This window comes from Astatotilapia calliptera, chromosome 6 (assembly GCF_964374335.1).
Source record: "Astatotilapia calliptera chromosome 6, fAstCal68.1, whole genome shotgun sequence".
NCBI classification, from domain to species: Eukaryota; Metazoa; Chordata; class Actinopteri; order Cichliformes; family Cichlidae; genus Astatotilapia; species Astatotilapia calliptera.
This window is the reverse complement of record NC_137427.1, coordinates 40,720,803-40,747,447: the sequence shown is the minus strand read 5'-3', so window position 1 is coordinate 40,747,447 and position 26,645 is coordinate 40,720,803. Positions and strand designations below refer to the sequence as shown.

The 26,645-nt window shown below is 39.7% G+C and overlaps 1 protein-coding gene across 2 annotated transcripts in view; it reads left to right on the top strand.

The window, feature by feature from the left end:
- Positions 1-26,645, top strand: part of usp34 (ubiquitin specific peptidase 34) — a 59,768-nt gene that overhangs the window by 5,224 nt on the left and 27,899 nt on the right. For both annotated transcript variants that reach the window (XM_026172054.2, XM_026172052.2), the window contains exons 2-21: positions 4,287-4,377; positions 8,851-9,412; positions 9,964-10,014; positions 13,099-13,248; positions 13,627-13,694; positions 15,281-15,473; positions 15,912-15,973; positions 16,136-16,217; positions 16,317-16,409; positions 16,928-17,053; positions 17,169-17,298; positions 17,990-18,120; positions 18,663-19,390; positions 19,786-20,000; positions 20,097-20,215; positions 20,345-20,472; positions 20,781-20,870; positions 21,052-21,147; positions 22,965-23,047; positions 23,625-23,779. In XM_026172054.2, coding sequence (XP_026027839.2) covers positions 4,287-4,377; positions 8,851-9,412; positions 9,964-10,014; positions 13,099-13,248; positions 13,627-13,694; positions 15,281-15,473; positions 15,912-15,973; positions 16,136-16,217; positions 16,317-16,409; positions 16,928-17,053; positions 17,169-17,298; positions 17,990-18,120; positions 18,663-19,390; positions 19,786-20,000; positions 20,097-20,215; positions 20,345-20,472; positions 20,781-20,870; positions 21,052-21,147; positions 22,965-23,047; positions 23,625-23,779 — 3,353 coding nt within the window. The remainder of the gene's footprint in view (positions 1-4,286; positions 4,378-8,850; positions 9,413-9,963; positions 10,015-13,098; positions 13,249-13,626; positions 13,695-15,280; positions 15,474-15,911; positions 15,974-16,135; positions 16,218-16,316; positions 16,410-16,927; positions 17,054-17,168; positions 17,299-17,989; positions 18,121-18,662; positions 19,391-19,785; positions 20,001-20,096; positions 20,216-20,344; positions 20,473-20,780; positions 20,871-21,051; positions 21,148-22,964; positions 23,048-23,624; positions 23,780-26,645) is intronic.

Below are 26,645 nucleotides of genomic sequence, written 5' to 3'. Positions count from 1 at the left end.
TGATGTTTCTCTAGTCAGCACACTCATTTCCTCCAATACCCGGGCGGCACGGCGGCTGGCTGCTTCCCAAACAAATACACATGTGCGGCTTGGCACTTGTGCTGTACGTAACAAGTCACGTGACGTGACGCTGCGGCTGTGATTGGTTCGGCTCTGCGCTAGTCAATTTGGATTGGCTGTTCTTTTTTGAGGACAGGAGAGATGAGGCCTATCACAATGGTTTAACTTTTCTATCGAGAAAAAGTTATTTCGCAATACATATCGTTATTGTTCTATCGCCCAGCTCTCATTTGTGCAATTTCGTAAACAAAGAAGTTAGATGTTCACACATCTCTTAAGGTTCAATACTAGTGAAAGGAGTGATATTAAGAATTGAAACCATAACCTTATCATAAGAAGAAGTTTGATTATTCTCGAAATATTAAAAAACAAACAAACATCAGCTTTCACAATCTTCTTATAATTACCTTAAAATCTCATCACTCTGCTATGTTCCATGGACATTTAGTACATGTAGGTTTTGCCTGCTGCAGTTGATCCCATTTCTATAATTCACTGTATTGTAGCTTTTAGCTTTGTAATTTAGTATAGAACCTTGTGCTGTTCAGCTAAGATCAGTAAGCTAATGTTATGTTAATGTTGGCAGTGGCTCATAGTTTTAAACTCCAGCTGTGTGTGAATACAATTAGCTGGTGATTTTGTGCAGACTAAAGCTGTGCATTACCAGTGTAGATAAAGTACCTGGCTCTCTGCACCTAAACCACAACGCTACTGTAATACATCACAGTTCTGGATTAAAACGGGCCTTTTCAAGGGTGGCTATGCATGTAAACGTATAGTTAAAGTATTGAGCCTGTTTTACTTGGCTAACAAAGGGTTTTGTGGATTTAACTTCTTTTAAGAAGTCTCACATTTTATTCTTGTATTGAAGTTAAATGAAGGTTAATATTTGCTGTGTGCTGATACGCCATATACTTCCACATGGTTTAAACAGATTACTGCTGATGCTGGCCTTTCACCACTTCACCATGGCAACTGCTGAACTTTTTCTTTGGCTTATTATAGGGAATGGAGAGGGGGGGGGGAAGAAGATTTTACAACCCAGCTGATACAGTAGTGTGACCATTATGTAGGGGTGAGATGGATGGTTCGCCAGCAGGGTGCTGTCAGCTGTGACAGCTCTGTCAGCTAGACGGGCAGGTCCATATGCTGTGACTGTGGGTGACCTTTGACCTCAGATTTGCATCAATGTGTATGTGTGAGAAAGAAACAGAAACTCTCTTTACTGCACTGATCTTTATTTAACTGATGTTTCTTTACACAACTAATCTGTGTGGTTTCTTAAAAAAATAATTTTTTGGACACTTTGCCTTTTAGATGAAAGCTCTAAGTAGTAATAGTAGTAATGAACAAAATGGTTCAAGAAAGTAGGTAGGAAACTCAACAAAATTGTCTTAATCACGTTGAAGATGCAGAAGGAAGTGTGCTCGTAGTTTGTCCTACCGCCTTGTAGGGCCGTAGGACAAGGCGGCACTTACAGTGTGCGTGATTTGTAGAAGCCACCAGTATTGCTTTTGTTTATCTCTACCTCTCTGTAAAATGGAAAGCAAATGTTTACACCCAAATTCTGAACCACACAAATTCTTAACTCACAGTCATATACTCTAATCTAGGATTGGGCTGTACTGCTAAAGTCATAGTTACATGGTTTATTCCTCTGTATGGCAGTATTGATTAATTTCTAATAGACAAGCAAAAGGTCTGTGACCACAGAGAGCAGTTTTTCAAAAAGAGCATCTGTCTTTTATTGTTGCTAGGTTACCAAAGCATCTTTATCATTGTTGGGATGCTGTATTGGTATGTCGCTGATGGCCAGGGTTAGCTTCTCCATGGTTATTGTTAACAAACTTTATAAGTTTCACTTCGACATTTTGAGTGGTGAGTAGATTGACTAAAGAGGCATTCAGACCCAGGCCAGTGATAATCAACCTCAAAACCAGAGATTGATATGACTACCAATGAAGGCTGTGCGCTGACAGGACTGTAAATACCAAGAGTCATAGGATGGAGAGATGGTGATGCTGCACAAGATTAATGTAACGTTATCCACTAGGTATAACAGTATTTGCTAGCTGTGTTGTGTAACACACAGAACAGAAGAACTGCACAAGAAGAGAGATAAAGAGATACAGTGGGGGACATTCTGCCAATATCAAGACTGAATATACCCAATTTATTTTAACTTTAACTTGAAACACTTATCTTTGAAAATATCAGCTAATATACCGAGGCACAAAGGTAAAGGTTTTATTGTTAACACAATATTTTATTCACTATATTATTAAATTTGGCATGATTGTAGGCACCACATAGATTGGGCTGAGTTTTCTGAGGGTGGCCTGAAAAAGAGAATATCCAGTGACTGTAATGACGTCGGTGATCATTTTTGTACGAAGTGAGCATTGTTTAAGGCTACGTTCACACTGCAGGCGAAAGCGCATCAATCTGACTTTTTTGACCCATATTGACCCATTCATGGTATCACAGTGTGAACGGCACAAATCCGATATTTTCAAATCCGACCTGGGTCACTTTCGTATGTGGTACTGAATCCGATACATACAGCGACTGCTGTTTGAATGGCCATGTCGCATTGAGTCCGTCTTTTACGTCACTGACACAAGACAGACGGCAATTATCAGCGCAGGAGAAGTGCCCGAGGAGACATCGTGAAGGCTTCCTGGCTATCCAGTGTAGACGCACTGCTCCTCTCTAAAACAGCTATAAGGATAGTAGTAGTATAGTAGTTATTTGGCCATATGTAAATAACAAAATAACTTTATAACTTAAAGCAAAATTGGGAAACTGGGTCTAAACAGAGCGCGTTGTGTGTGACGTCTTCTTTTGCGCATGCGGCTGCTTTGAGGGTTCACACTAGAGCGCGTTTGCTGTCACATTTTATTTGTAGTGTGAACAAGCAGACAAAAAAAATCGGATTCGATCAAAAAATTGGAATTGAGCATTAAGACCTGCAGTGTGAACGTAGCCTTAATGTCACAGCCTAGCTGAGTATTGTTGCCAATAGCATTTAACCTCTGTTTCCTTTCAAAAATACATTTTAGTTGAAATGCATGTGTTATAGTGTCACACCTGGAACATTCGTGTTAAAATGCTTCCAGTGTGACTGAATGTTAGTCACTGCTGAGGAGTGTGATCACACAGTGCAGGTGTTCTCCTGCTTTATATCTATATCCATGCTGAGCTGAAAGCAGCAAAATGACATCCCTCATCCCATCTCGAAATAGTGCGGGCTCGATCTTGTTCCTGAAGCCTCTGAGGAGTTTCTGTTCACATACAGAGCTGAGGACATTCACTTCAGGTTGGTTGAGGAGTCCTGCTGAGATGGGTTATTAAACTCTTATTGTTGACACTTTTTGTCTGTTTTGGCTGCCAAAGGAGGTCAGCAATTCAGCAGAAGGCACTTGAATCCCCTGAGCTGGGTGGAACTGAATACAAGGACAGAAACTTTAGACACAGTCCAAGTATGGTGCCAGTGTTTAACATGTTTCAATCTGGACTCCAAATCTGATAGAATCCTTTTTAAGCTAATATCAATACTCGGTGGTAATTAAATGATAAAGGTGGTATTCTGATGTTGTCCTCCTCTTTTAATTTTTTGAATTGTTTTACATTTTAGAATAGAAAGAAAAGACATAAACAAGGCAGATGGAAACTTGGGGGTCTTGATCTACTGTTTAAATATTGCCCTTGAATTTATCCAGATTTACCATATTAGATACACACACACACACACACACACACACACACACACACACACACACACACACAAAAAGACTTGCACAGGCGACTTAAGAAGACCAACAACAGTGTGGGGAAACTTCACTATGATCTTTTTGTGCTCTGTAGGTGTTTTATCAAGTCAGCAAAAATATTATGGTAGCATCCATCAACAGTGTGTTCATACATTGGCACATAACATTTATGATGTTGGAGACTTGGTGCTGAGTTTTACATTTTGTCATATCATATTAATGACTCATAAGTAACTTCAATAACAAATGTTTGGCATATGTGTTTATGCTTTGTGTGTCTGAAAGGAAAAATAAAATGTCAGTTGATATCTTGCATATTTTTTCTTTTTTCTTTTTCTTTTTAATCGTTGGATAGTCCTTAAGAATCCTACATTGGTTGGATTCTGATTGTAGTAAATCGAAGGAAATTGTCTAGCTGTTCTCTGATAAGTATTCTGTACTGTTTCTCCTCAGTATCAGATGCAGACAGCAGCGAAGGAAGCTTTCAGCTGAAGAAGGAACATGCTCTCCGAGTGCTGGGCTACATCAGCTCCTGGACTCAGAGGTCAGTGCTTCAGAAAATCAGTCATCATGCTTCTGCTTTTCTTCATTGTGTGTGTGGTGTGGGTTTTTTTTCTTCTTCTTTTTTGGTAAGATTGAAATATCTGAAATTGAATCCCTTCACTAGCTGCTGAATTGTTCTTGTTGGTTTGTTGGTGTTCAGCGTAGTATTTTTCTTACACTGTGGGTCAGACTTTTTGGCCCATTGGTACCGTATTTGTAGATTTATGCTTTATTACTGTAAACAATTAACAAACAAGGCTTTTAAATAAGTGTGTGTGTGCGTCAGAGAGGAGAGGCTACATAACCTCCAGTTATATGCCTGCTGCAGGGTTGAATACCCATATATTCAGTCATGTTGAAGAACAGCAATCATAGTTCAGCTGCTTTTGAGCAAGGCGGTGAAGCGGTAGAGGAATGGAAGCCTTTGGTTTGGTGTCTCAGGTATCAAAATAACTTTGCTGTAATAAATCTGTAGCTCCATTCTCTGATAACCTTCACTTAGATAAATAAATATTCAAAACATGGTCTTCTGAAAACTTTTATTTCCAAAGAGAAGCATTCCTCGTTTGTGAGAGAAGAACACGGTCTAATCTGGGTGATGGTCGAGGTCAGCTGATGACAAAAGTGCCTTATATAGAAGGACTGTAGTTTATCATTTGCTTATATTTGGTGATTGAACTGAACATCCCAGAGTTGTTAAATCATTCATCCAACACTACCAAAAACTCTTTTCTTTTCTGATTTGTGCCGTTCTCTGAGTAATTCTTTAGTCTTTCTAGAGTTAAAATAGCAGGCTTCCTGATAAATCAATACTTTTACTTCATACTTCAGCAGTTTATTTCCACTCACAAGTACTTTATTTTTCTAGAATTTGTTAAGAAATTTAAAGCTGAACTTCCTTCTACCCTAATGTAATGTAACATGACAGTCAATACACTTGTTTGAGGAGAATCTAATCGAAGGATTTCAGCTACCTGCTTAGTTGCAGGTCTTCCCTGAGGGGGACAGACACCTGTCCACCTAAGCAGAATATTCCTGGGTGCCTGGTCCAGGAGCTTAGTGACTTGATGGTTGTGTGCACACAGAGGCAGTTGCAGGGTCACCATTAGAAAATACTTGCATGGAGAAATCTTCTGAACATAAGCGCACTCATAGTCACAGATGTGACACAAGTGTTCACACAGGTGTACAAACAGGTACTCACAGACACACACTGTCTTGGTTGGCTGCTGCCTCTAAACCTCATGCATTATTAGTACTGTATGCTGCTCCTTCAAGATTTATTATTTATTGTTACTGATGCTTATATTGCTGTGGTTTTCCCGACACTGTTGTCCTCTTTTTGCCTTTTTTCTTTTTCTCTCAGCTGGTGATCAAACAGATTTTCGTTGTCTTCTCTTTCTCTATCCCTCTTCTCCTCTATTTTTCTTCCCTTCTCCTTCTATTAAGTGTTTTCCCAACCTCTATCTTTCTCTTTCCTGTCCCCCGGTCCTGTCTGTTCTGATTTGTAATAACTCAAAATGGGTGGAGGCAAAAAAAAGTAACAATAGTAAAGGCTGAAATAAAATATGAGAATCAAGTGGATCAGTATAGCAAAAGCTGTGATGGTCTACTTCAGAAAGGCATTGGTCTTCAGTAGGGCTGCCACGATTAGTCGACTATCAAAATTGTCCACGACCGATTTAATTGTCAACGCGCCGTTTGAAGCTTTGTAAGATCCCAAAGGGCAGGAATAAGTAGTAGGATTTAAGAGTGTAATAGCGGACTGAAACAGAAGATGGCAGCACTGCATGAAGAAGGATGACTGCTGCCGTTAAACCCCAAAGAAGAAGAAGCTGTGTCCCAGAATTCATAGCGGCCCTGCTCAGTTTCCAACAATGGCGACTGCTTGTTAGTTTTAATATTTTTGGGTCACAAAATAAACATTTAACATATTTTCAGGCGAGAATGTAGCTGTGTAAACCTCAAATATCTGCTCAGTTTGTCAGGACACCACATATTTTCAAAAGCGCTCCGACGTTTTCTGAGACGTCTGTTACCCACCAATTCGATAGCTAGCCGGGGTGCAAGGCTCACTAGAGCCGCTGAGAACACCAAATCGTTTTCAAACCCACCGCCGTCTTTCACTACTCAGGTTAAACATGATATATAAGTAATTTAGATAACTTGAGATTAAATTATAGTTTTTACACAGCTGAATAAACGTCAAGCAGACAGCTGATTATCAGAAGTGTGAGAATTTACTCCGGTGTCCTGTTATATCTTAGATAGCAAGGAGCAGATGGCTGAGTTTATTAAACTTCACCGAAACAATCTGCAAACTTCATTACAATTTAATAAACTATCATCTTGTCTTTATTTTTAGTTAGCACCTTAAACACTTAAAGCTGTAAGCTAATGATAGTTATATAAGAGCAGATGCTACTGGTGCAATAAACTGTACGTTTTACGTCCAATGGATGCAAGATCTGATTAGTCGACTATCAGAATAATCGTTTGTGGCAGCCCTAGTCTTCAGAGAATAAGAGATTCAGAGATTCTCATTGCTACAGTGCTGGACAGGACATACAAAAAAAAGTATTCATAACCCTGGAACTTCTCCACAGTTTGTCATGTTGAACCACAAACTTAAATTTATTTTACTGGGATTTTATAGACTTGGTTTCTTTCAACAGTGGCTTTTTTTTCTTGCACCCAACATGTTTTTTCTTTCCTTTATTTATTTTTATTTTATTGTATTTTTTTAATTATTTATGGTTATTTGTTTATGTCACTGGTCAGGCTCCATAGCGTACTTTTTTTTTTTTTGGTATTTTTTCTACATTCCCACCGCTTTTTTTTTTTTTTGCTCACTTTTATGAGTCCTCATAATAAAGAGTTTTCTTTTTTGCTACTGATGGTGTCTACTGATGGTGTCTACTGATGGTGTCTACTGATGGTGTCTACTAGGGCTGCCACAAACGATTATTTTGATAGTCGACTAGTCACCGATTATTTTTGCGATTAGTCGACTAATCAGATCATCATCCATTAGACGTAAAACTACAGCTTATTGCACCAGCAGCATCTGCTCTTATATAACTATCATTAGCTTACAGCTTTAAGTGTTTAAGGTCTGTGCTAACTAAAAATAAAGACAAGATGATAGTTTATTAAATTTTAATGAAATTTGCAGATTGTTTCGGTGAAGTTTAATAAACTCCTTGCTATCTAAAATATAACAGGACACTGGAGTATATTCTGGAGCATCTCACACTTCTGATAATCAGTTGTCTGCTTGACTTTTATTCAGCTGTGTAAAAACTATAACTTTAATCTCAGCCAAACCGATTTACTCAGGAACAAATAAAATACTAAAAAAAAAAAAGCCAAACAATAACATTTTAAGTTATCTAAGTGACTCATATATATTTAACCTGAGTAGCGAAAGACGGCGGTGGGTTTGAAAACGTCCGGTGTTCTCACGGCGCTAGTGAGCCTAGCCCCCGGCTCGCTAACGAGCTAGTGGGTAACAGATGTCTCCGAAAACGTCGGAGCGCTTTTGAAAATATGTGGTGTCCTGATAAACTGAGCAGATATTTGAGGTTTACACAGCTACATTCTCGCCTGAAAATATGTTAAACGTTTATTTTGTGACCCAGAAAGAATAATAAGAGTAACATTAAAACTAACTAGCTGCCGCCATTGTTGGAAACTGCGCTGGGCCGCGCTATGAATTCTGGGACACAGCTGCTTCTTCTTCTTCTTCGGGGTTTAACGGTAGCTGACATCCTTGTACATGCAATGCTGCCATCTTCTGTTTCAGTCCGTTATTACACTCTTAAATCCTGCCACTTATTCCTGCGTCTTTTGTGATCGTACAAAGTTTCAAACGACGCGTCGACTATTAAATCAGTCGTCGACGATTTTGATAGTCGACGTAATCGTGACTAGTCGACAAATCGTGGCAGCCCTAGTGTCTACCAGAGCATTGTTTTGTGTTTCCAGTAGGATAACTGTTTTGTAATTGGGGGTCCTCTGCCCATCTTTGGTTTTAAATGAATTAAGGCATTTATTTGGAAGTGTTTGGTGCTATGAGCTGTTATGAGCACGGTATGCTCTGCTCCTCCTCCCCTTTCATACTTGCACTGTGACAGCCAGCGACTGAAGAAAATCTAGCGCATCCATAAATGACTACAAAATTGCCAAAATGACACAGAGATAAATAGAGATTAACAAATACATAAAATATTTTGTTAAATTGTTTTTCTTCTTTACTATCACCCTTCACCTCTCTTATACAATAGCAGAAAAACAGTGGTATTACAAAATAACATGAGGAATGTAAAAAAAGGCCTCACACTTCTAAACTTGTTGTTCATTTTTAATATACTACAAGGAATTTCAATCCTCTGAGCACTCTTTAAGCTTCTGATTCCTTTGTGTTTATTGCTTCTTTTTTTGTATGTGTGCTTTTTTTTTTTTTTGTATCCAGGCAATGTCTCTGCTGCTTCAAGGAGTACAAGCATTTGGAGGTTTTTAACCAGCTAGTCTACGCCCTCATCAACCTGGTCATTGCTCAGATCAGCAGCCTGAGAGAGAGACTCTTCAGCGTTGAGGACCACACTCACAAAAGAGGCGTATCTGGGGCAGAGGGGGCGGGGTCTGAATGGAGTGGAGGTGAGACCGCACCTGTCACCCTCCCCCAGCCACACTCACCTGGTGAAGACGAGCCTGTGAATGTGGAAAGAGACTCGGCTGAAGAGGATGCTGATACGCCAGACCTAAACCAGAACAAGCCCCAGACCCAGGATCAGGGCCAGAACCAGTCTGCTGAATCTCAAGTAGATGTTCTTGGATCTGGGGATGCCAGCATTGAATCCAGGAGTGGGGACGATGTGGCATGTGGCATTGAAAGTAACCAGGACAGTCAAGATCCCTTCAGCTCCTGGAGCACGGAGGAGAGGGAGAAACTGTTGCTATGTGCAGCCAAGATCTTCCAGATCCAGTTCCCCCTCTACACAGCTTACAAACACAACACACATCCCACCATAGAGGTGAGGAGTCTTGGATAACACACCTGACACATCACCACACCCACAGTGGTCAAGGTTTCCTCTTTCTCTACTGTAGACTATGTTTAGTTATTGGCTGACACATTTAGCAAATACCTCCTGGCTTCATCACCACATTAAATGTGGCCGTTCAGTCATACCATATCTATTTATGCAGTTTACATGGTTTTGCTCTTAAGGCTATGTTTTGCCTAGTGTTTTTCTTCTTAGATTATGTGAGATTATATGATGAACACAGATGCATTGTCTTTTCTCTGATGGCAGTGCCAAAACACATTCTTCTCTTTAAGCACCTTAAAAAATGCTTTGATTGTGACAAGTGTGGGCTGTGACTAAGAAACTTGTATTTACTGATCTTCTACATTAGAATACATTGTATTCTAATTTTTGCCTCATAACTTTTGCACTGTCCACTTCCTGCTGTGACAAAACAAATTTCCCACGTGTGGGACTAATAAAGGTTATCTTATCTTATCTTACATTTTAGGTTAAAACTCATTTTGGTCTTACACGTTTTTTTTTTTAAATTTCAGGACATATCGGCTCATGAAAGCAACATCCTCGGCTCCTTCTGTGACATGAATGTAAGAAATACACTTTATCCTTATTGCACTGAACCAAACGTTGTCATAGGTTTTTTTTTTTTTTCTTTTTTTTTTTAAATTGGTTACAAGTTGTTTCCTGTTAATTAACTGGATCCTCCCACAGGGGGGAAATGATCAGACTTACAAGCTGTTCTGACAGCTGTATCCTCAAAATGGTTAAATTGTACTTGGTTTTCTCATGCTGTCTTGTTCTTGTGGCAGTTTTGCCTCTGTCATTTGTTCCACCCTGAAACTCTTTGATTAGAGCTGCATTCACATCTTCTACTTCCAAACCTGACAGCTGTGGTGCATCCAGGGCATTAGAGGGAGGGCGGCAGGGGTGATGGTAGGTGTAGGCCTTGGGTTGGGAATAGCTGTAAGACAGGAACAATAGGGCTGGGTATCGTCACTGATTTCTAGATTCGATTCCGATTCACAAGGTCCTAAATCGATTCGATCCATGATTCGATTTGAATCGGGGAAATTTTGCCTCAGACAGTCAGAAATATTATAATTCAGATCATGCATCAGTACGTTTCCATATTTTTATATCTATAAAAAGAAAGCTGACACTTGCGAGACTTTATCAAAGGTGTGAGCATCACAGCAGATGCCTTTGTGTCAAAGTAGCTGAAGATAAAACACAGAAAATGTGAAGGTGATTTTCCTGGCCTGGGATTTTATAAAAATATTCTGCAGTAGATCAAAAGCGAAAGAAAACCATTAATCAACATATGAACATTAGCTGATGCTGCTGAAGTGAAGCAGAGCAAAGTTGCAGAGATTTTATTAGAGACACAGCTGAGCGATTTGAAATTTTGCATAATTTTAAAAAGTTTAAATTTGTTCAGAAGCCTATTGAACAGCAGAAATGAGGCTTTGTTTTCGGAAGTAAGTAAAAGGAAAAAAAAAAAAAAAACATCGCCCGACAGCGCTGTAAATAACGGATTTTTAGACGGGAAACTGTTTTTCAAGTACACACACAGAGAGAGAGAGAGAGAGAGAGAGAGAGAGCTGTGCATGAAGTGTAATTTTTTTTTTTTTTTTATCAAGGTGGCAGCAAAAGTCAGAGGGAATTCATGACGATGTTTATGTGAAGCGTAGTTTGGATCTTCTTTTGCTGCTGGTTCGGTCAATATTGTTTGGAGAGAGATCAAACTAACAGCTTTAGAATCAGCGCAAAAAGGGCGTGAACACAAAGCGCGGACCCGCCGAAACATCAGAATCAGCGAGCTGTCGGCTTTCAGCCCCGACCGCGTCCGTCGGGTGAGAAAGGCGACATCTCACTGATTCTGATGCGTCGGCGGGTCCGCGCTTTGTGTTTACGCCTTTGTGCAGAGTCCGTGTTCCTGCTAACATTTACGGTTTTAGCTGTTTGGTGGTTGTTGAAATTTTGTGACGTTTCACCTGAGATTCTGGCAAAATAAATTTCGATTCAGGATTTTAATGAATCGATATCACGTTATCCAAGCCAGAATCGATTTTAATCGATAAATCGGTCATCAAAACCCAGCCCTAGGGAACAACATGTATATGCCGTGACAGTGTCACGAGTCTGGTGAAGAGAGTCACGTTTTATTGTCACATCTTTTCTTGTCGATTGTGGTGGACTTTTGTTTCACTCGCGCTTGCATTTTGATTGATGTGGTTGAATTATAGCACTGGGGCATTATTATGATTTTGTTTTTTTGTTTTTTTTTTAAACAGAAAAAGAGTAATGAAAGGTGTCCAGTCTAATGTGTGGGACCTGGAAGAAAATTGCTTAAGTGTTATTCTACTTCCTCCAAAAGCAGATTTCAGAGGGTCAGCTCACGTGACTATTCTAAATGTAATTTGGAAAATTGGCAGCAGCAGATCAGATTTCTCATCGCTGCATAGATAACAGTAGGAAGAGATGTATGTATACCAGTAACATCTCAAGATGATATTTATATCCTACTGTGAAGTAAATATCATGACCATCACATGTTGAAAACAGCCGTCTCATCTGTCCCTTAGAGTGCCCAGAATGGTTTGTAGATAAGATGCTGCTAACTGAGTGACCATATAAATACAATTACTCTGATATGTAGATGTTACATAGGTAAGGTTAGGGCTAGGCTTACCTTTGCCTCTGAGAGAATGCCATCTTTGATTGGTTTACAGTCCCCACACACTGAGTTTTAAAGTACAGTTACTGTTAACCATGTAACCCTGGTCCTTACCTTCTTTCCGTTTCCTACCAGATGACTCACAGTGGTCACGTCACTGTTTTGGTAGTCCTTGGGGGGGGGGGGGGGTTACATTTTTGTTTAGCTAAGTGTTGTCCCAGTTTCCTGCTCTCTTTGTGTTTTTTCGTACATGTGCTTACATTATTAAGAGAATTTCTAAGCTTCATAAAATGCATGGTAACAGGGTTTTATTGGTCATGGGTCCTGTTGAAGCTCGTTGTTTTCTGAAATGAGCATTGTAAGGGTTGTAAACATTGTAAATGAGCTCATGTGTTAGCTCTGTACTGTCAACATGAAACTAAAGCTGTTCTGGGAACTTATGCTGTGAATTCCTGTAGATGATGTTACAGTGCCCCAGAGAGAAGTAATGTGTCCCTGGATTATCTTTGTTCACTTTGCCACTATGATAAAGTTTTATTAGGCTTGGGGGAGGAGAGGGTTTAAGATGGCCTGAAGAAGACATTTTTATGAAAAACTCCAGAGCTGGAAATCTGGAAACTAATGGCTTTTCTGGTTTTTATTAGCAAAAGTAACTCATACCTATAGGAAATAAGTGTTTACACGCTTTATTTTAATTCACTACTTTCAGTCTCAAGTTCACAGTATGCTGAGTTTGGCACAGCAGTATACTTTTACCACACAGTCGTCTTTAAGTCACAAAGAAACAAAACCAGTGAATATTCTTTAGAATAGAAGATGCTTCTTTAAAGTCATTTTGCCCTGTCTTTATGCATTCAACAGCTTTGTCTTCTGTTGCAACAGCACTTCATCACAGTTGACAGGGCTAGCTCAGATTACACACACAAAAAGGAAAAAAAGGTAAATGAGCTTCTGAGTGGATGACCGTTTGTAAACCTGCTCTACTCTTGTCCAGGATGTGGAGGTACCTTTGCATCTGCTGCGCTACGTCTGCCTGTTCTGTGGGAAACACGGCCTCTCCCTGATGAAGGAGTGCTTCGAGTTTGGCACTCCAGAGAGCCTCCCCTTCCCTATCGCCCACGCCTTCATCACCATAGTTTCTAATGTGAGTGCTATCAATCTAAACCGCTGCTGTTATTTCAAAAACCACAGATTAGCAGAACCAGTTCTCATACGAATTAGTATGTTTAAAAACAACTTGGATAATAGTGGTAACAGCAGTAAATTGTGATCGGTTTAAATTTGATAATTGCTAAATTTAAGATGAAATTGTTAATCTGTTTGAGTTTTTTTTTTTTGGAGGCAAGTACTGAAGATATTTTGGCTAACTGCCTTTTTTTTCTTTATAATGTCCCTGTAATAAATATAACGCACAACTTTGAACATGAACTTCTGTTTAAGATGCAAGGCAGATTCTCAGCTGAAATTTATACTTAAAAAAAAAAGTTTAATTATTCGCATATTGTATTTGATCTTCCCACAGATCCGAATATGGTTGCACATTCCTGCCGTCATGCAACACATCATACCGTTCCGGACCTATGTGATACGGTGAGTTTACACACAATTCTTGGCTTTAAACATGTAACAACATAGAGCATCTTCCTCAGCCAGAGACGGGTGATTCTCACCAGTTGCACTTGCTTTCAGGTGCAGGTTAAAAGACCTGTAAGTGCCTCAGGAGCTGCCATGTTGTTGAACACCACACTTTCTGAACCTGAAGACAGTCACTAACACTCTTACTGCAGTATTCTTGTGTACTGTCAGATTTTTAATCTTGTCTGCAAAGCTCTGAATATTAGATTCAGTGTCCAGCTTTGTTTCCCAGCTGAAGAAGTCAAGATTTGCTATTATTTATAAGCCAGACGTTGTTGATTCTGCATTAGAGCTCGCCATTTGTCTCAGTCAGGCAGCGCAGCCTCTTCTCTTCTTGTTAAAGTGCCATACATTTGTTGCTAGGAAGAGCCTTTGTTGCCATAGCAACAGTTGCCAGACTTCCAGTCAGTGTCTCTTCACGTGACCCAAGAGGAGGCAGAGTGTTGGCAGTGCATGTGATGTAGGCAGACTGATGCTCTGCTACCGTATTGCCTCTTTTGTCTGAGTAGCTTGGTAACTAAATAAACTACTGTATTTAAAAAACAAAACAAAAAAAATACGACTTTACCAAGTTAACTCTTTGGTAACATTTTCTGTACCAAAGAGTGAAAAATTGGAGCCAGCTTTAACAAGTCAATATTTTTCCTAATACTATAGTATACAAATAAAAATCTGCAAATGTAATAATGTTGCATTCAGTGTACTTCAATTAGGATTTTGCTAATTAAACACATGTTAAACTTCCATAGTGAACACAGTATTTGATATTTACTAGATTATCAGTGTGTTAGTATTGTTATTGTGAGTAGGTTGGCATGCTAATGTTTGTAAAGCTGCTTGAATATTTTAAGCTCTGCCTTGCAGACTGTGCTGTATACCTCTATAAAAATGATTGATTAGCACAACCATAAGGAACACATCCAAACAGTAGAGAAGTGGTTTCACATGATAACAATTAAAAGATAAAAAGGTACGTTAACAAAAACCCAAATTAGGACAGTTTTCACATCATGGTAACTTTCCATTCTATTTAAAGATTTCTTTTTATTTAAATGAACACAAAGTACTTCAGTAGCAACTCTCCAAGCTACACCTCTAAAAACCACAAACGCAGCCATCCAGAGTGGAGAGTAAATGAGTCAGCAGCACAGTTGTTTATTGGAAAATTATAGCGTACGCCTACAAAAGTCTGATTCAAAACAGCCAACCTTAAGTGAGAGTTCTTCTTCAAAATGAAACTTGGCTGTTTTAGAGGAGGATTTATGAAACTTTTTTTTTCTAGCTTTGGGATGCTGACAAGTTTGTTTTAATAGTACCCTAAAGGTCCTTTGTTTTTCCTCTCAGAAGTAATGATTGGTGAATTTCAAAGATCTGACGAGAGGGGGCAGTTTGTACAATGTAGGAGGGGGAGTGGTCACAAATACTGTGGGTTTTTAAAATAATACGTAAATAGTGCTGGCAATACTGTACAACCCTTGGGGAGAGTATTAAACATAAAAGTTTTTGTCAGTAGCTTATCTGTCAGTCGGATGCGTCTGCAGGTATCTGTGTAAGCTGTCGGACCAGGAGCTGCGACAGAGCGCAGCACGCAATATGGCAGACCTGATGTGGAGCACGGTGAAGGAACCACTGGACAGCGCACTGTGCTTTGATAAGGAGAGCCTGGATCTTGCCTTCAAATATTTCATGTCACCCACTCTCACGATGAGATTGGCCGGACTTAGCCAAATCACAGTGAGTCGGACTCCAAACGGATTTAACTCATTCTCACACCCTCATGTAGGTCTGGCTGATTCTAGTTTTCTGTGGACCTTTTGTCAAAATGAGACTTTGCACAAAAATATTTAAGCAATTGGAGATGTCTGTAATATTTGGTGGGAAATAGAGGGATGAATTGTGTTGTATCTGTAAATTTCCTCTTTTGGTGAAAGAACACAAGTAAATGCAGTCCAGGTTTAAAAACAAACAAACTGTTTAAGTGCTAAAATTGAGAATACTTTCACTAAGTATACTCCTAATTGAGGGAAATAACATCAAAAACAAACATCTATTATCTATGCTGTCCACTAGATGGTTAAATAAGAGCTATGAGCCAGTGGTGCTGCAGTTATTAATTTGACAGGTTGTGCTTCATTCCTTCACTTATTGCGGGGCATGTTTGTGTTTCTTCAGAATCAGCTGCACACCTTCAACGATGTGTGTAACAACGAATCCCTGGTGTCTGACACAGAAACGTAAGTTAGTGTAAAGAAAAAAGATGCCTGTCCATAAATGCAAGCAAACAGGAAGGATGTGGTGCTATTTTAAACCAGTTTGGGCTAAAAATAAATAAATAAACAAATAAATAAAATAAAATGGTTCACACAGCGTATTATGATTCTGCTTTTTTCTTTCAGGTCCATAGCAAAGGAACTAGCCGACTGGCTGATCCACAACAATGTAGTGGAGCACATATTTGGCCCAAATTTGCACATTGAGGTGAGACTTTTGGTTCCAGTAATGAAAAATGAAAAAACTATTCTGGAGAACATTTCCCCCAGTTTTGCACATTTACATTTGTGTATGTGTGTTTTGTAGATCATTAAACAGTGCCAAGTGATCCTGAATTTCTTGGCTGCAGAGGGCCGGCTCAGCACACAGCACATAGACTGCATCTGGGCTGCAGCTCAGGTAAAATGAGAGACTGTACAGCTTTATTCCACTCCATCATGGGGCAGCCTGCAGTCAAACATCAGTCATACCAAGTGCTCGGTGCTGGTATTTCTGTATTGGTGGATTTTTCTGTGTCAGAAGCACTGGGAACAAAACTTTTAAAAACTACGGGTGTATATGCCACTAAATGGTTTATGCATTTAAGAGGGACACTGCACATTAACATACATTGCTGTGAATGTCAGAATTGGCAAAGAAGCCATTTTTCATCTGCAGATGAAGTGGGAACTTGATCTGATTTTTATTTATTCTTTCATTAACTTTAAATGGTTCAAATTCTTCTGTGATTTAATGCAATATTATATTTAGCCTGTGTTATATATAATAACTGTACTGTGATGAAATCATGGAAACACTTCAGGTGAATTAGTATGTTCCCTTCAGTATTTTGCAATGAGTTGATGAGATTGTGGGCGTTTTGTGTTTAACAACAATAACAGCTTCTTTGTTGTTGTTTTTTTTCTTTTAAAAATCAGTTAAAACATTGCAGCCGCTACATCCACGACCTTTTCCCGTCTCTCATTAAAAACCTCGATCCTGTGCCTCTCCGTCATGTCCTCAACCTGGTATCAGGCCTGCATCCGAGCACTCACACCGAGCAGGTACAAAACATTCTGAAGTTGAAGCACTGGGCACAGTTTCACCAACATTGTCTTTAAGTGGTTGTGACGTCGCTATGATGAATTGCTTCTGTGTTTCCCCACTCTCCCCGGACAGACACTGTACTTGGCCTCTATGCTGATTAAGGCCCTCTGGAATAATGCATTGGCAGCAAAAGCCCAGCTCTCCAAACAAAGCTCCTTCGCCTCCCTGCTTAACACCAACATCCCCATGGGCAACAAGAAAGGTCAGCGTGCATGCATTTCAGTACGAAGCCTGTTATTTAAAAAAACAAAACAAAAAACCCCCACCAAAAAACAGTATAATATTTTTGAGGCTTTTTCTTACCACTTCGGTATCTGAGCTTTAGTTTAAAGACAACATGTTTTATATTAGTTGGCTGTGGGACTGGCTGTTTACCAGAAATGTAGTTTTTAATTTCTGGTTTTATAACTGGACCTGCCTTCTTCACTAACGATAATTTTAGGATAAAATTTCTTCCAAAATACAAAATGTTCCACAACCCAAGAGATTTCCTGCCACTTGATTTAAAGAAAAGCAAGAAACAAGTTTTTAATTTCATTCAATAGTGGCTAAAATGATTATATACTCAGTCGCACCTGTCGGGATAATTGATAATGTGATTCTAGGACAGCTGACATCATTTTTGCCGCGTGTCTGCAGATTTCCATTGGCAATATCTACAGTTAAGTTGCAGATATCTGCAGTGTGATTTCCAGATATTTGCATCTTCATCATTAGTTATCGTTCCTCTATATATGTACAGTTTGGTTATGACTTTAGGATGAGTGGTGTTTTTACACAATAAATTCCTGAATCTTCATTAGACCTGGTCAATTCCACTTTCAGACTGTCGATGCGTTATTGAGCCTCAGGATTATACACGGTCCTCAGTCTGTCGTCTAATGTGGTTTCAGGTTCACCGGCCGCAAGTCCAGACAGCAGTGACAATAGCGACACGCAACACAGTGGAGGCAGCGACATGGAGATGGATGACCAGATGATGACTGGCAGCAAGAGGAATCAGCAAAGACTATCTGACACAGAGGTATAGAGCACATATGGTGACACAATGAACTAGGATCAGGTGGTAGAGCAGGTGTTCTACCAATGTGAAGGTCAGTGGATCGACCCCTGACTTCAGTCTGCATGATGCTGAACCTCAAGTTGCCCCCAGTGCATCTATTAGAGTATGTGTGTGAATGTTAGAAAGTGCTGTAGGAAGGTGGTTACGATTGGCTGAGTGTTGTATGCAAGTACCCGTCCATACAAACAAGAGAATAAAGAGCAGCTGACTTATTTTCCTCTGTAACAGTCATGATTGTTTTGAAGTCTGTCCTGTCCTTGTGACCTTCTGCACTATGAAGGTCACTTTGACTTTTCTGGCCACAATAATTTTTACTTTCGGTCAAAACTTCAGTCCAGTTTTTGAAATGATTAAAATGACGTATTCTGAAGGGAGTTGAGGCCCTTAAATCTTATACCATGACCTGTTTCTTTGTCTAATGTCTTTCTGTAATGTCTAATTAAAGCCAGGTTGTTAACATAAAATGCACAACCAGGTGAAAAGAGCTGCTGCTGTTTCCTCAGGAGTCTATGCAGGGCAGCTCAGATGAAACTGCCAACAGCGTGGAGGAAGGCAGCAGCGGACCAGGCAGCAGCAGTGGCCGCAGCGAGGCTTCCAGCAACGAAGCCGCCTCTAGTCGAGCTAGCCAGTCAGCTGGGAGCCCAGGCAGCGAGCTGCACTCTGATGACATGGCAGATAGCGAGGCCTTAAAGGAGGAGGAAGAGGAGGAGGAAGAGGATGAAGAAGAAGACGAAGAGGAGGAGGATGATGACGATGAAGAAGATGAAGATGAGGGTAACCGCTCAGCTGCTGAAGGTGGGCACCAAAAGGAGCCCCGGGAGCAGACTGAGTCAAGGAAAAGGAAAGCCGGGGATGCTCTTGGTGAGGGGGCAGGGCCGAGTGGCCCAGGGGGAGGAGCCAAATCCAAGGTTCTCCCTTTCAACCCAGAAACTTCTGGTATTATGGTAACAGCGGCGACAGCGTCTCTAGAGAGCCGCATGAGAATGCTTGACACTTGTTCAGCATCGTCATCTGCTCGGCCTGATGGGACAGAGACCCAGCAGCAGCCGCCAGATATCAGCCCTTCTCAGATTGTCCAGGGACCTCAGGAGCCTCCCTGTCTCCCGCGACCCGGGGACTTCCTAGGAGAGGCCATGAGCAGTGAACTCTTCAACTGCCGTCGTTTCATTGGCCCTCAGCACCACCACCACCATCACCACCATCATCATCACCACCACCACCATCATGAAGGGTAAGACTGCTACACTTCTGTTTATGAATGGCTAACACAGAGTGTCTGTCTACTGAGCACATAGTTTCAAATTAGGGTAGAAATGGAGGGACATTCATGGTATTCTGCATATAGCAATTTTTGTGTGTTTATATACTGTATATTAATAGGTAAGTATAGGATTTTACCTTCTGAGTACAGCTTATGTCCAGCACATATTGTAGTATTAAAGCTGGTTTTAGATGTAAAACATTTTATTGACTGCGGTGTTTATTTTGCATATTTGTCTTAAATCACAAATTTCATCTGTGCTAGGAAACTCTCTGTAGTTATACATGTTAGTGTTTTTGTTTTTTCTCTTTTAAATGTACCTGTCAGTCTATCCTTGATCTATAAACCCTACTTTCCTCCCTCAGACCCATGGTGGAGGACATGCTGAGTGCTGATGACGTTAGCTGCAGCAGCTCTCAGGTCAGTGCGAAGTCAGAGAAGAACATGGCTGATTTTGACGGGGAGGAATCGGGCTGTGAGGAGGAGCTAGTCCAGATAAACTCCCATGCTGAGCTCAGCTCCCACCTGCAGCAGCACCTTCCCAACTTGGCCTCCATTTACCATGAGCATCTGGTGCAAGGTGGGCCACACTATGGAACTAGGACAGTTTAATTTATAACAATAATAATAATAATAGTAGTAAATCTGACCATGTGAATGCTCTTTATCCCCTCAGGTCCAGCTGTTCATAAACATCAGTACTCCAGCAGCCACGCTGTGACTGACATCAACTTGGATAATGTTTGTAAGAAGGGCAACACTCTGCTCTGGGACCTGGTACAAGATGAAGATGCGGTACGACTTCCACTTCTCCAATATTTCCTTATAGACAATGCTTTATGTTCACAGAGTTGATAGATGGTGCTTCAGCTAGCTTCAGTAGGATTGTGTAAAATTCATTTTATAATTTGCTTGTGTGTTTAGATTCATCTCTCTGAAGGTCTTATCAATGAAGCTGAGAAACTGCTGTGCTCGCTGGTCTGCTGGTTCACTGACAGACAGATTCGAATGCGCTTTATCGAGGGTTGTCTTGACAACTTGGCCCATCACCGGTAAGAGTGACCTCTTTATTTATGTTTTAAATTGGTGCATAAATGTATAAATACAACACGCTTATGATGTTTAGGACTTATCTCTGATTGAATGTATTGAAAATGAATAATTGGTAGGCACCTGTTCTTGCAGTGCACACATAAAAAGGGTTGCATGTTGTAGCTTCCTGTGCATAGATAAACTACTGATTTATCAACACCAGATAATCATTTCTTGAGCATTTAAAATGTTCATCTTATTTATTTTTGTAATTATTCTCGTTTGGGAATCTTGAAAAACTGGACTCTGTCTTCTTCTCTTCTCTCAGGTCAGTTGTGGTTTCCTTGCGTCTACTCCCTAAACTTTTTGGCACTTTCCAGCAATTTGGCTCCAGCTATGACACTCATTGGATCACCATGTAAGTTACACCACTTCTTCAGAGTGCAAAAGTCAAATACCATATGGAGTTTCAGATACAATTACATGACTCATCAAAGCTGAGTCAAAATATTTGAGTCTTTCTGAAAAAAATAGAAATATGAGTATTGAAGTGTTTTGTTTTGTGAGCCTTGCACTGATTTGGTTGTTGGTTCTGTCAGGTGGGCTGAAAAGGAGCTGCACATGATGAAACTGTTTTTCGACAACCTGCAACACTACATCCAAGAAGTCAGAGAACACCGGCACAAATTTGCACTGTGAGTCTGTCTTACACCACTACTACATATCGACACTACTATACAGAATATTGAGTCTCCCTTTATTTCTTTATATTTTGCTTGCAAGAAGCCGGACTCATAATTCTTTTTAAAGTGTTCCCTGAGCTTCTCCAGTCTTTCTGAAATTCTTTGGTTGCTTTTTCACTCAATCCCATCTTTGTTCCTGTCCAGAAACAAGTTAAGTCACTTACCACTGACATATAAATAATTCAAGCAAAACAGCAGCACCTGCTGTAATTCAAGGTGTGAAGTCGGCTTTACAGACAACTTCGTATCAAATTGTCTGTTAGAAAAGCACATTATTTGTTCTCATTTCTTCAGTTGAATCTACAAAAAAGGCCCGACATGATAGTATGACAAGAATAAAATATCACTTTTGCACCAACAAGTTGATTCACAAACTGCTATTAGCTGGAAACTTTGTATATCTTGGGGAAACTGGAGATTTGGAAGACAAGAGAAAATGGTACTGTCAACAGTGTGATAAAGAACAACAGAAGCAGACCTTTCAATGTGGTTCAAGAAGCCTGGAGAAATTTTCCTCATGATGACTTAAAGAAATTATGAGTTCAGGCTGTGAAGAATAAAGTTGGTCATACTAAATATTCGCTTTCAACTTGTTAGAAACTGTCCAAACTGTTTTTGCCTTGTATACTGTGTATAACTCACACACACACACACACACACACTACCTAATTTAACCACCCCCTTCCGTGAAAGGACTGCTGGCTACCCGGACAAATGTGAGTTGAGTTTGTTTTAAAACTTAGATTTTATGTTATTTCTTTATCCATAACTGTTGTTGCAATTCATTACTGCCTCTTTTACTGCTCTTTTTAAACCTATTCTTTTTAAACTTCTTTTTAAACTGTATTGCTTTTTGCACTGTAGAAGCTGGTGAGAAACAGTATTTCGTTTCAGGCTGGGTAACACTACGAAATGACAATAAACTTCTATAACTGTACTTAACGGGACGCTTGATTTTGCAGTTGTTAATAATGACTTTTATCTTTCTATGAAGTTCTTTAGGCCACATTACTTTAGTAGTCATTGAATACTTTCTGTTCTTTATTAAAATTAAGAGACTCATATATGCACACTTTTTAAAAAAAAAAAAATTGGTTGACCTTAGTTCATTTATTTAAGTTAAACAATGCTTCCTTTTTCAGTTTATCATTTCTTGTTTGTAATTAATTTGTCAGCTTTCTGAGTCACAGTTTTATTCTCTTAATTATGGCTAGAAAACAAAGCACCTTCCACCTGATAATTCCACATTTAGGAAGAATTGGACACTAAAGTCACTTCTCAGAAAAATCATGCTGACAGTGGAATTCCTGTACCCAATTTAAAATTTCAGTTTTTGTTGTGAGAGCATCAGTGTTACAATTCCTCGTTGAGACTAGCCAAGTGTTTGAGTTTTTGCTTTTTGGAAAACAAAGATGCGTCTCATGATTCTGTCCACCAGCAAATTCATTTTTATCTTCACATTATCTGCATAACACCTCTTTAGTTCCATTTGATTGCTTTGCTTAATGTTCCCTTGTGTGCAGTTATTATCCTGCTTTAACCTTTAATGACACTGTAATTGCCCACTAGTGTGATATTTCTGGAGTGCCCATGATAGCAGCCACTGTTCATTTAAATTATTTACACATGCATCTCAAAGACTGCGTTAGCAGAAGTGTGCTTGGTGTCAATACTTCTGAGAGAGCAGTTGGAAGCTTCTGCAAACTGTGATCTTCAGACATCAGTTCACTTTCTTCACTGTTGACACATAACTCGTCTGTGTTGTGCAGGTACAGTCACAGTGCAGAGGTCCAGGTCCGTCTGCAGTTCCTTACCTGTGTCTTTTCCACACTGGGATCTCCCGACCACTTCAGTAAGATTCCGATACCATTTATGTACTAGAGTAATATTCTCTGTGAACTAAGATGCTTTTAAAAGACATGCACCTATCCAGAGAGTTGCACAGAGGTAGAGGTGTCCATATTATGCTTTAGTAAATAACAGCTGTGGTTTTCATAACATAACCCTGATCTCTGCTGTGTTTCCACACCACAACATTCACTTCTTGAGGAATATTTTACACCCCAAAAGAGGGAAAAAAATTTAAAGGAGTGAAGTGTTTTCTTAAAGTTTCGTGGTCTTTAGCACTTTGCATTTCAGTCTTGATTTCTGAGCCTTTCTTGTTGGGTTCTTTCATTTTACATTGGGGATCTCTAAAATTATCCACCTTTTTAGCGTGTTTACGTATAATAAAAGAAAATGTGTCTCTTACCTTTTAATCCCCTTTAGAAGCTCTTAGCCTCTTATGTATGGATGTGCAACGTAAGCAGATAATTATGGCCAAAAGCCCAAAGATAAGGGGGAAAAGTGGTCTGCGTTATATGAACCCGGTCTGCGTTTGACATCGCTGAACTCTAGTTTGTAATTATTTTGGTGTTTGGATTTGTCAGGACTGAGTCTGGAGCAAGTGGACATTCTGTGGCACTGTCTGGTGGAGGACGCTGAATGTTACGATGATGCGTTGCACTGGTTCCTCAACCAGGTCCGCAGCAAAGACCAGCATGCTATGGGCATGGAGACCTACAAACATCTCTTCCTGGAGAAGGTAGTAAAAAGACCGTGGATTATAGAATTTTATGGGTGTCCCATGGGTAATGAATAAGAATGGCTGTGGAATTATAGATAATTCCAAAGTGGAGGGACGGGGCAAAAACCTGTGCCCGTTTCGTGTACAACTTGTGACATAAATTTAATTCCATAAATCTCTTAAATGTTTGACAAAATACCCTTTATTTCCTGTGCTGTGCAACGTTAATTTGGCAGGAAATTTTTCAGTTGGAAAAGAATCATAGCATTAAGATTTTCTTTTCTTTTCTTGGTTTCACTATACAGGTTCTGTACAAGAACTGGTTGTCTTCTAGTTCAATTTCTGCGATCTGTTAGTCTGCCTGGCTATCGAGCTCTTATCAGCTCCATTTGCACTTGTGCTAGATTTTTTTTTAAGTTTGTCTGTAGTTGTGCATATAGTATGGCAGTCTACAGGGTGGAAATGTTACACAAGAGGACAAGAGCATGATGTGTTGCTAACACAACTTCAGCTCTTTGCAACCACTTACACAGACAGCATGCTAATGCTAAGCTAGTCAAAAGAACAAAGTGATGTTAGAGCCCAGCCCAGCAGCCAGCCCCTGAACTTCAACGGGTAACAAAAGCAGTGATGAGCAGTCAGGCTGCAGCCATATGGAGTTAAATCAGGGCCATAATGTTTGTGTAGTCAAAAGAAAAATTTGAAATCGAAAATATGTAAACTGAAAGCAAAAGTCACATTTTTAGAGTGAACTTTGAAAAAGAAAGAGTTGGATTTAAAATAAAATCAAACGTTTTGAATATTTGTATTATTTCTCTGAGTAAACTTTATTTAAAAATTTTCAGTAATCTTCTTTTCATTATTATTATTTTTAAAAATTCTATTCAGTCTCAGATTACATTTTTTCAGATTCAGATCTTTTAAATTAATGTACAAAAAAAATTCTTCAGGTTCGGATTTTTCTCTCAGCTTCAATTTTTTTTTTCACTTTCAGATCTCTATTTTTCAGTTACAGACTTTTGGCCCTGTTTTGGCCTGGTGGGCGTGGCTACACAGAGAGGGGCGGGGAATCACAAGTGACAGCAGACCGCTGCAGGCTCAAGATGGTCCATTTTTCATGTTGCCTTCAGGAAACCTGGGAATGAACATAATTTATCAAACACCTCCTGCACTGTATTATTTGATAATGTTTAGAAAACATGTCATGCATAACTGCTAAAACTCAGTTACTAAAGCTCTTTCAAGCAGTAATGTGTACAAATTACGCCATAACTGATCAATTATGAGACGTTTTCCCAGCCACTACGTGAGAAGTCATTTCCCATGCTCTCAAGGTAGCGTGCATTGTATGGGTGGGGGCTGCTGTTAACTTGTCCCTCAGTGAACGATGGACAACACTTCCAACAACACTGCTGGCGCGAACAATCAGGTGAGTGTTTAAGTTTGGAACAATTACACTGCAGTCTGTGAATACTACGAATTTAAGAAGTGGCTATTGTTACGGTTAATTTTTCGGCTATTCTGTTTTTTTATTTTATAACGTTTTTTGCTGAAATGCTAGCTCAACAGAAACGCCTCGCTATCATTTTCGGCTGAAACTTATGTCGATCTGTAAGCTTGGAGAACAACAAAGTTAGTGAAGTAACGTAAAATTCTTTGTATTTAATTTAGGAGCAGCTAAAAAGAGAGATGCTTCAGCGACTACTGCATAAAGTTTCCCAGGTCATGCACAGACAACCCCTCGATGTGGACTATTTGCAATTTGTTATCTACCATGAGATGGTCCTTTTAAGATCTTTGTCCCATCAGGTTGAGATCCCTCAAAGTATTATAAATGCTCTGATAGAGCTGTCAACTGTGCTCAGTATGGAGGACGTCAATGAACAACCCCCCTCTCAGATGTCAGTGTCAGAAGGAAAGCTGGGATGTCCAAATTACAATGTATCGCCTGTACAGCTCCAGATACTGACAGAAATATTAAAATTCCCAAAAGTATGCTGCATATGAATACGTGAACGAGGGAAGCCTGGAATTTGTATGTGGACCAAAATCTGCATTATGTACAGGTTGGATCTATATGAAACAGCCAATAATGAGCACATAGACATAAGAAAAACTTCTTGCCACCGCAGTTTGCTCTCTCTCTCTCTCTGTTACGTAATAAATTGTAAACTCCTTTAGTAGTGCCTTTATTACTTAATTATTTTTATTATTATTATTATTATTATTTTATTTTTATTTACTTAAACATGACACATAGTTTAGGGAAGATTTTGCAGTTGTGTCATTTCAACTGGAATCATTCAGCTGCACATTACTTGGGGGAAAAAAGGCCTTCTGAAAAAGATCTCTTACTTCTTGCTTTAGAACATGATACTATTATTGCTTTTTATCTATAACTCACGCATATGTATATTGTAGGAAAACCGTGAAAATTTGACACGTTTTTCCCTCGTGATAATTTGTAGCATCGCAAAGGCGTACATTATTGAGTAATAACAAATCAAATGTTTGATTAGATTTAAGCATCAAGACTGAGAATGACCAGCACACTGTTTGAAGAAACAAGGATTCCTGCTGAGCAGCAGGCTAAAGTGGCTGGGGAGAGGGTAGTCTGGGTCTATTTACTGAAGCTGCTGGCCCCGCCAGCAGAGCCCGGAACCAGATAATGGATGGATCAGTATCAGAATCAGAATCAGAAAGGGTTTTATTGCCAAATGTTGAGCAGGTTTACAACATTAGGAAATTGCTGCGGTGCTTCAGTGCAAACATAGTGTCATAAATAGCACTTAAATAGACATGAAAAAATAAAAGTAGGAATAAGAATTAAAAGTGCTATGTAGAAAGATATGTGCATGAGTGCAGGTGGTGATCAGTGCCAAAC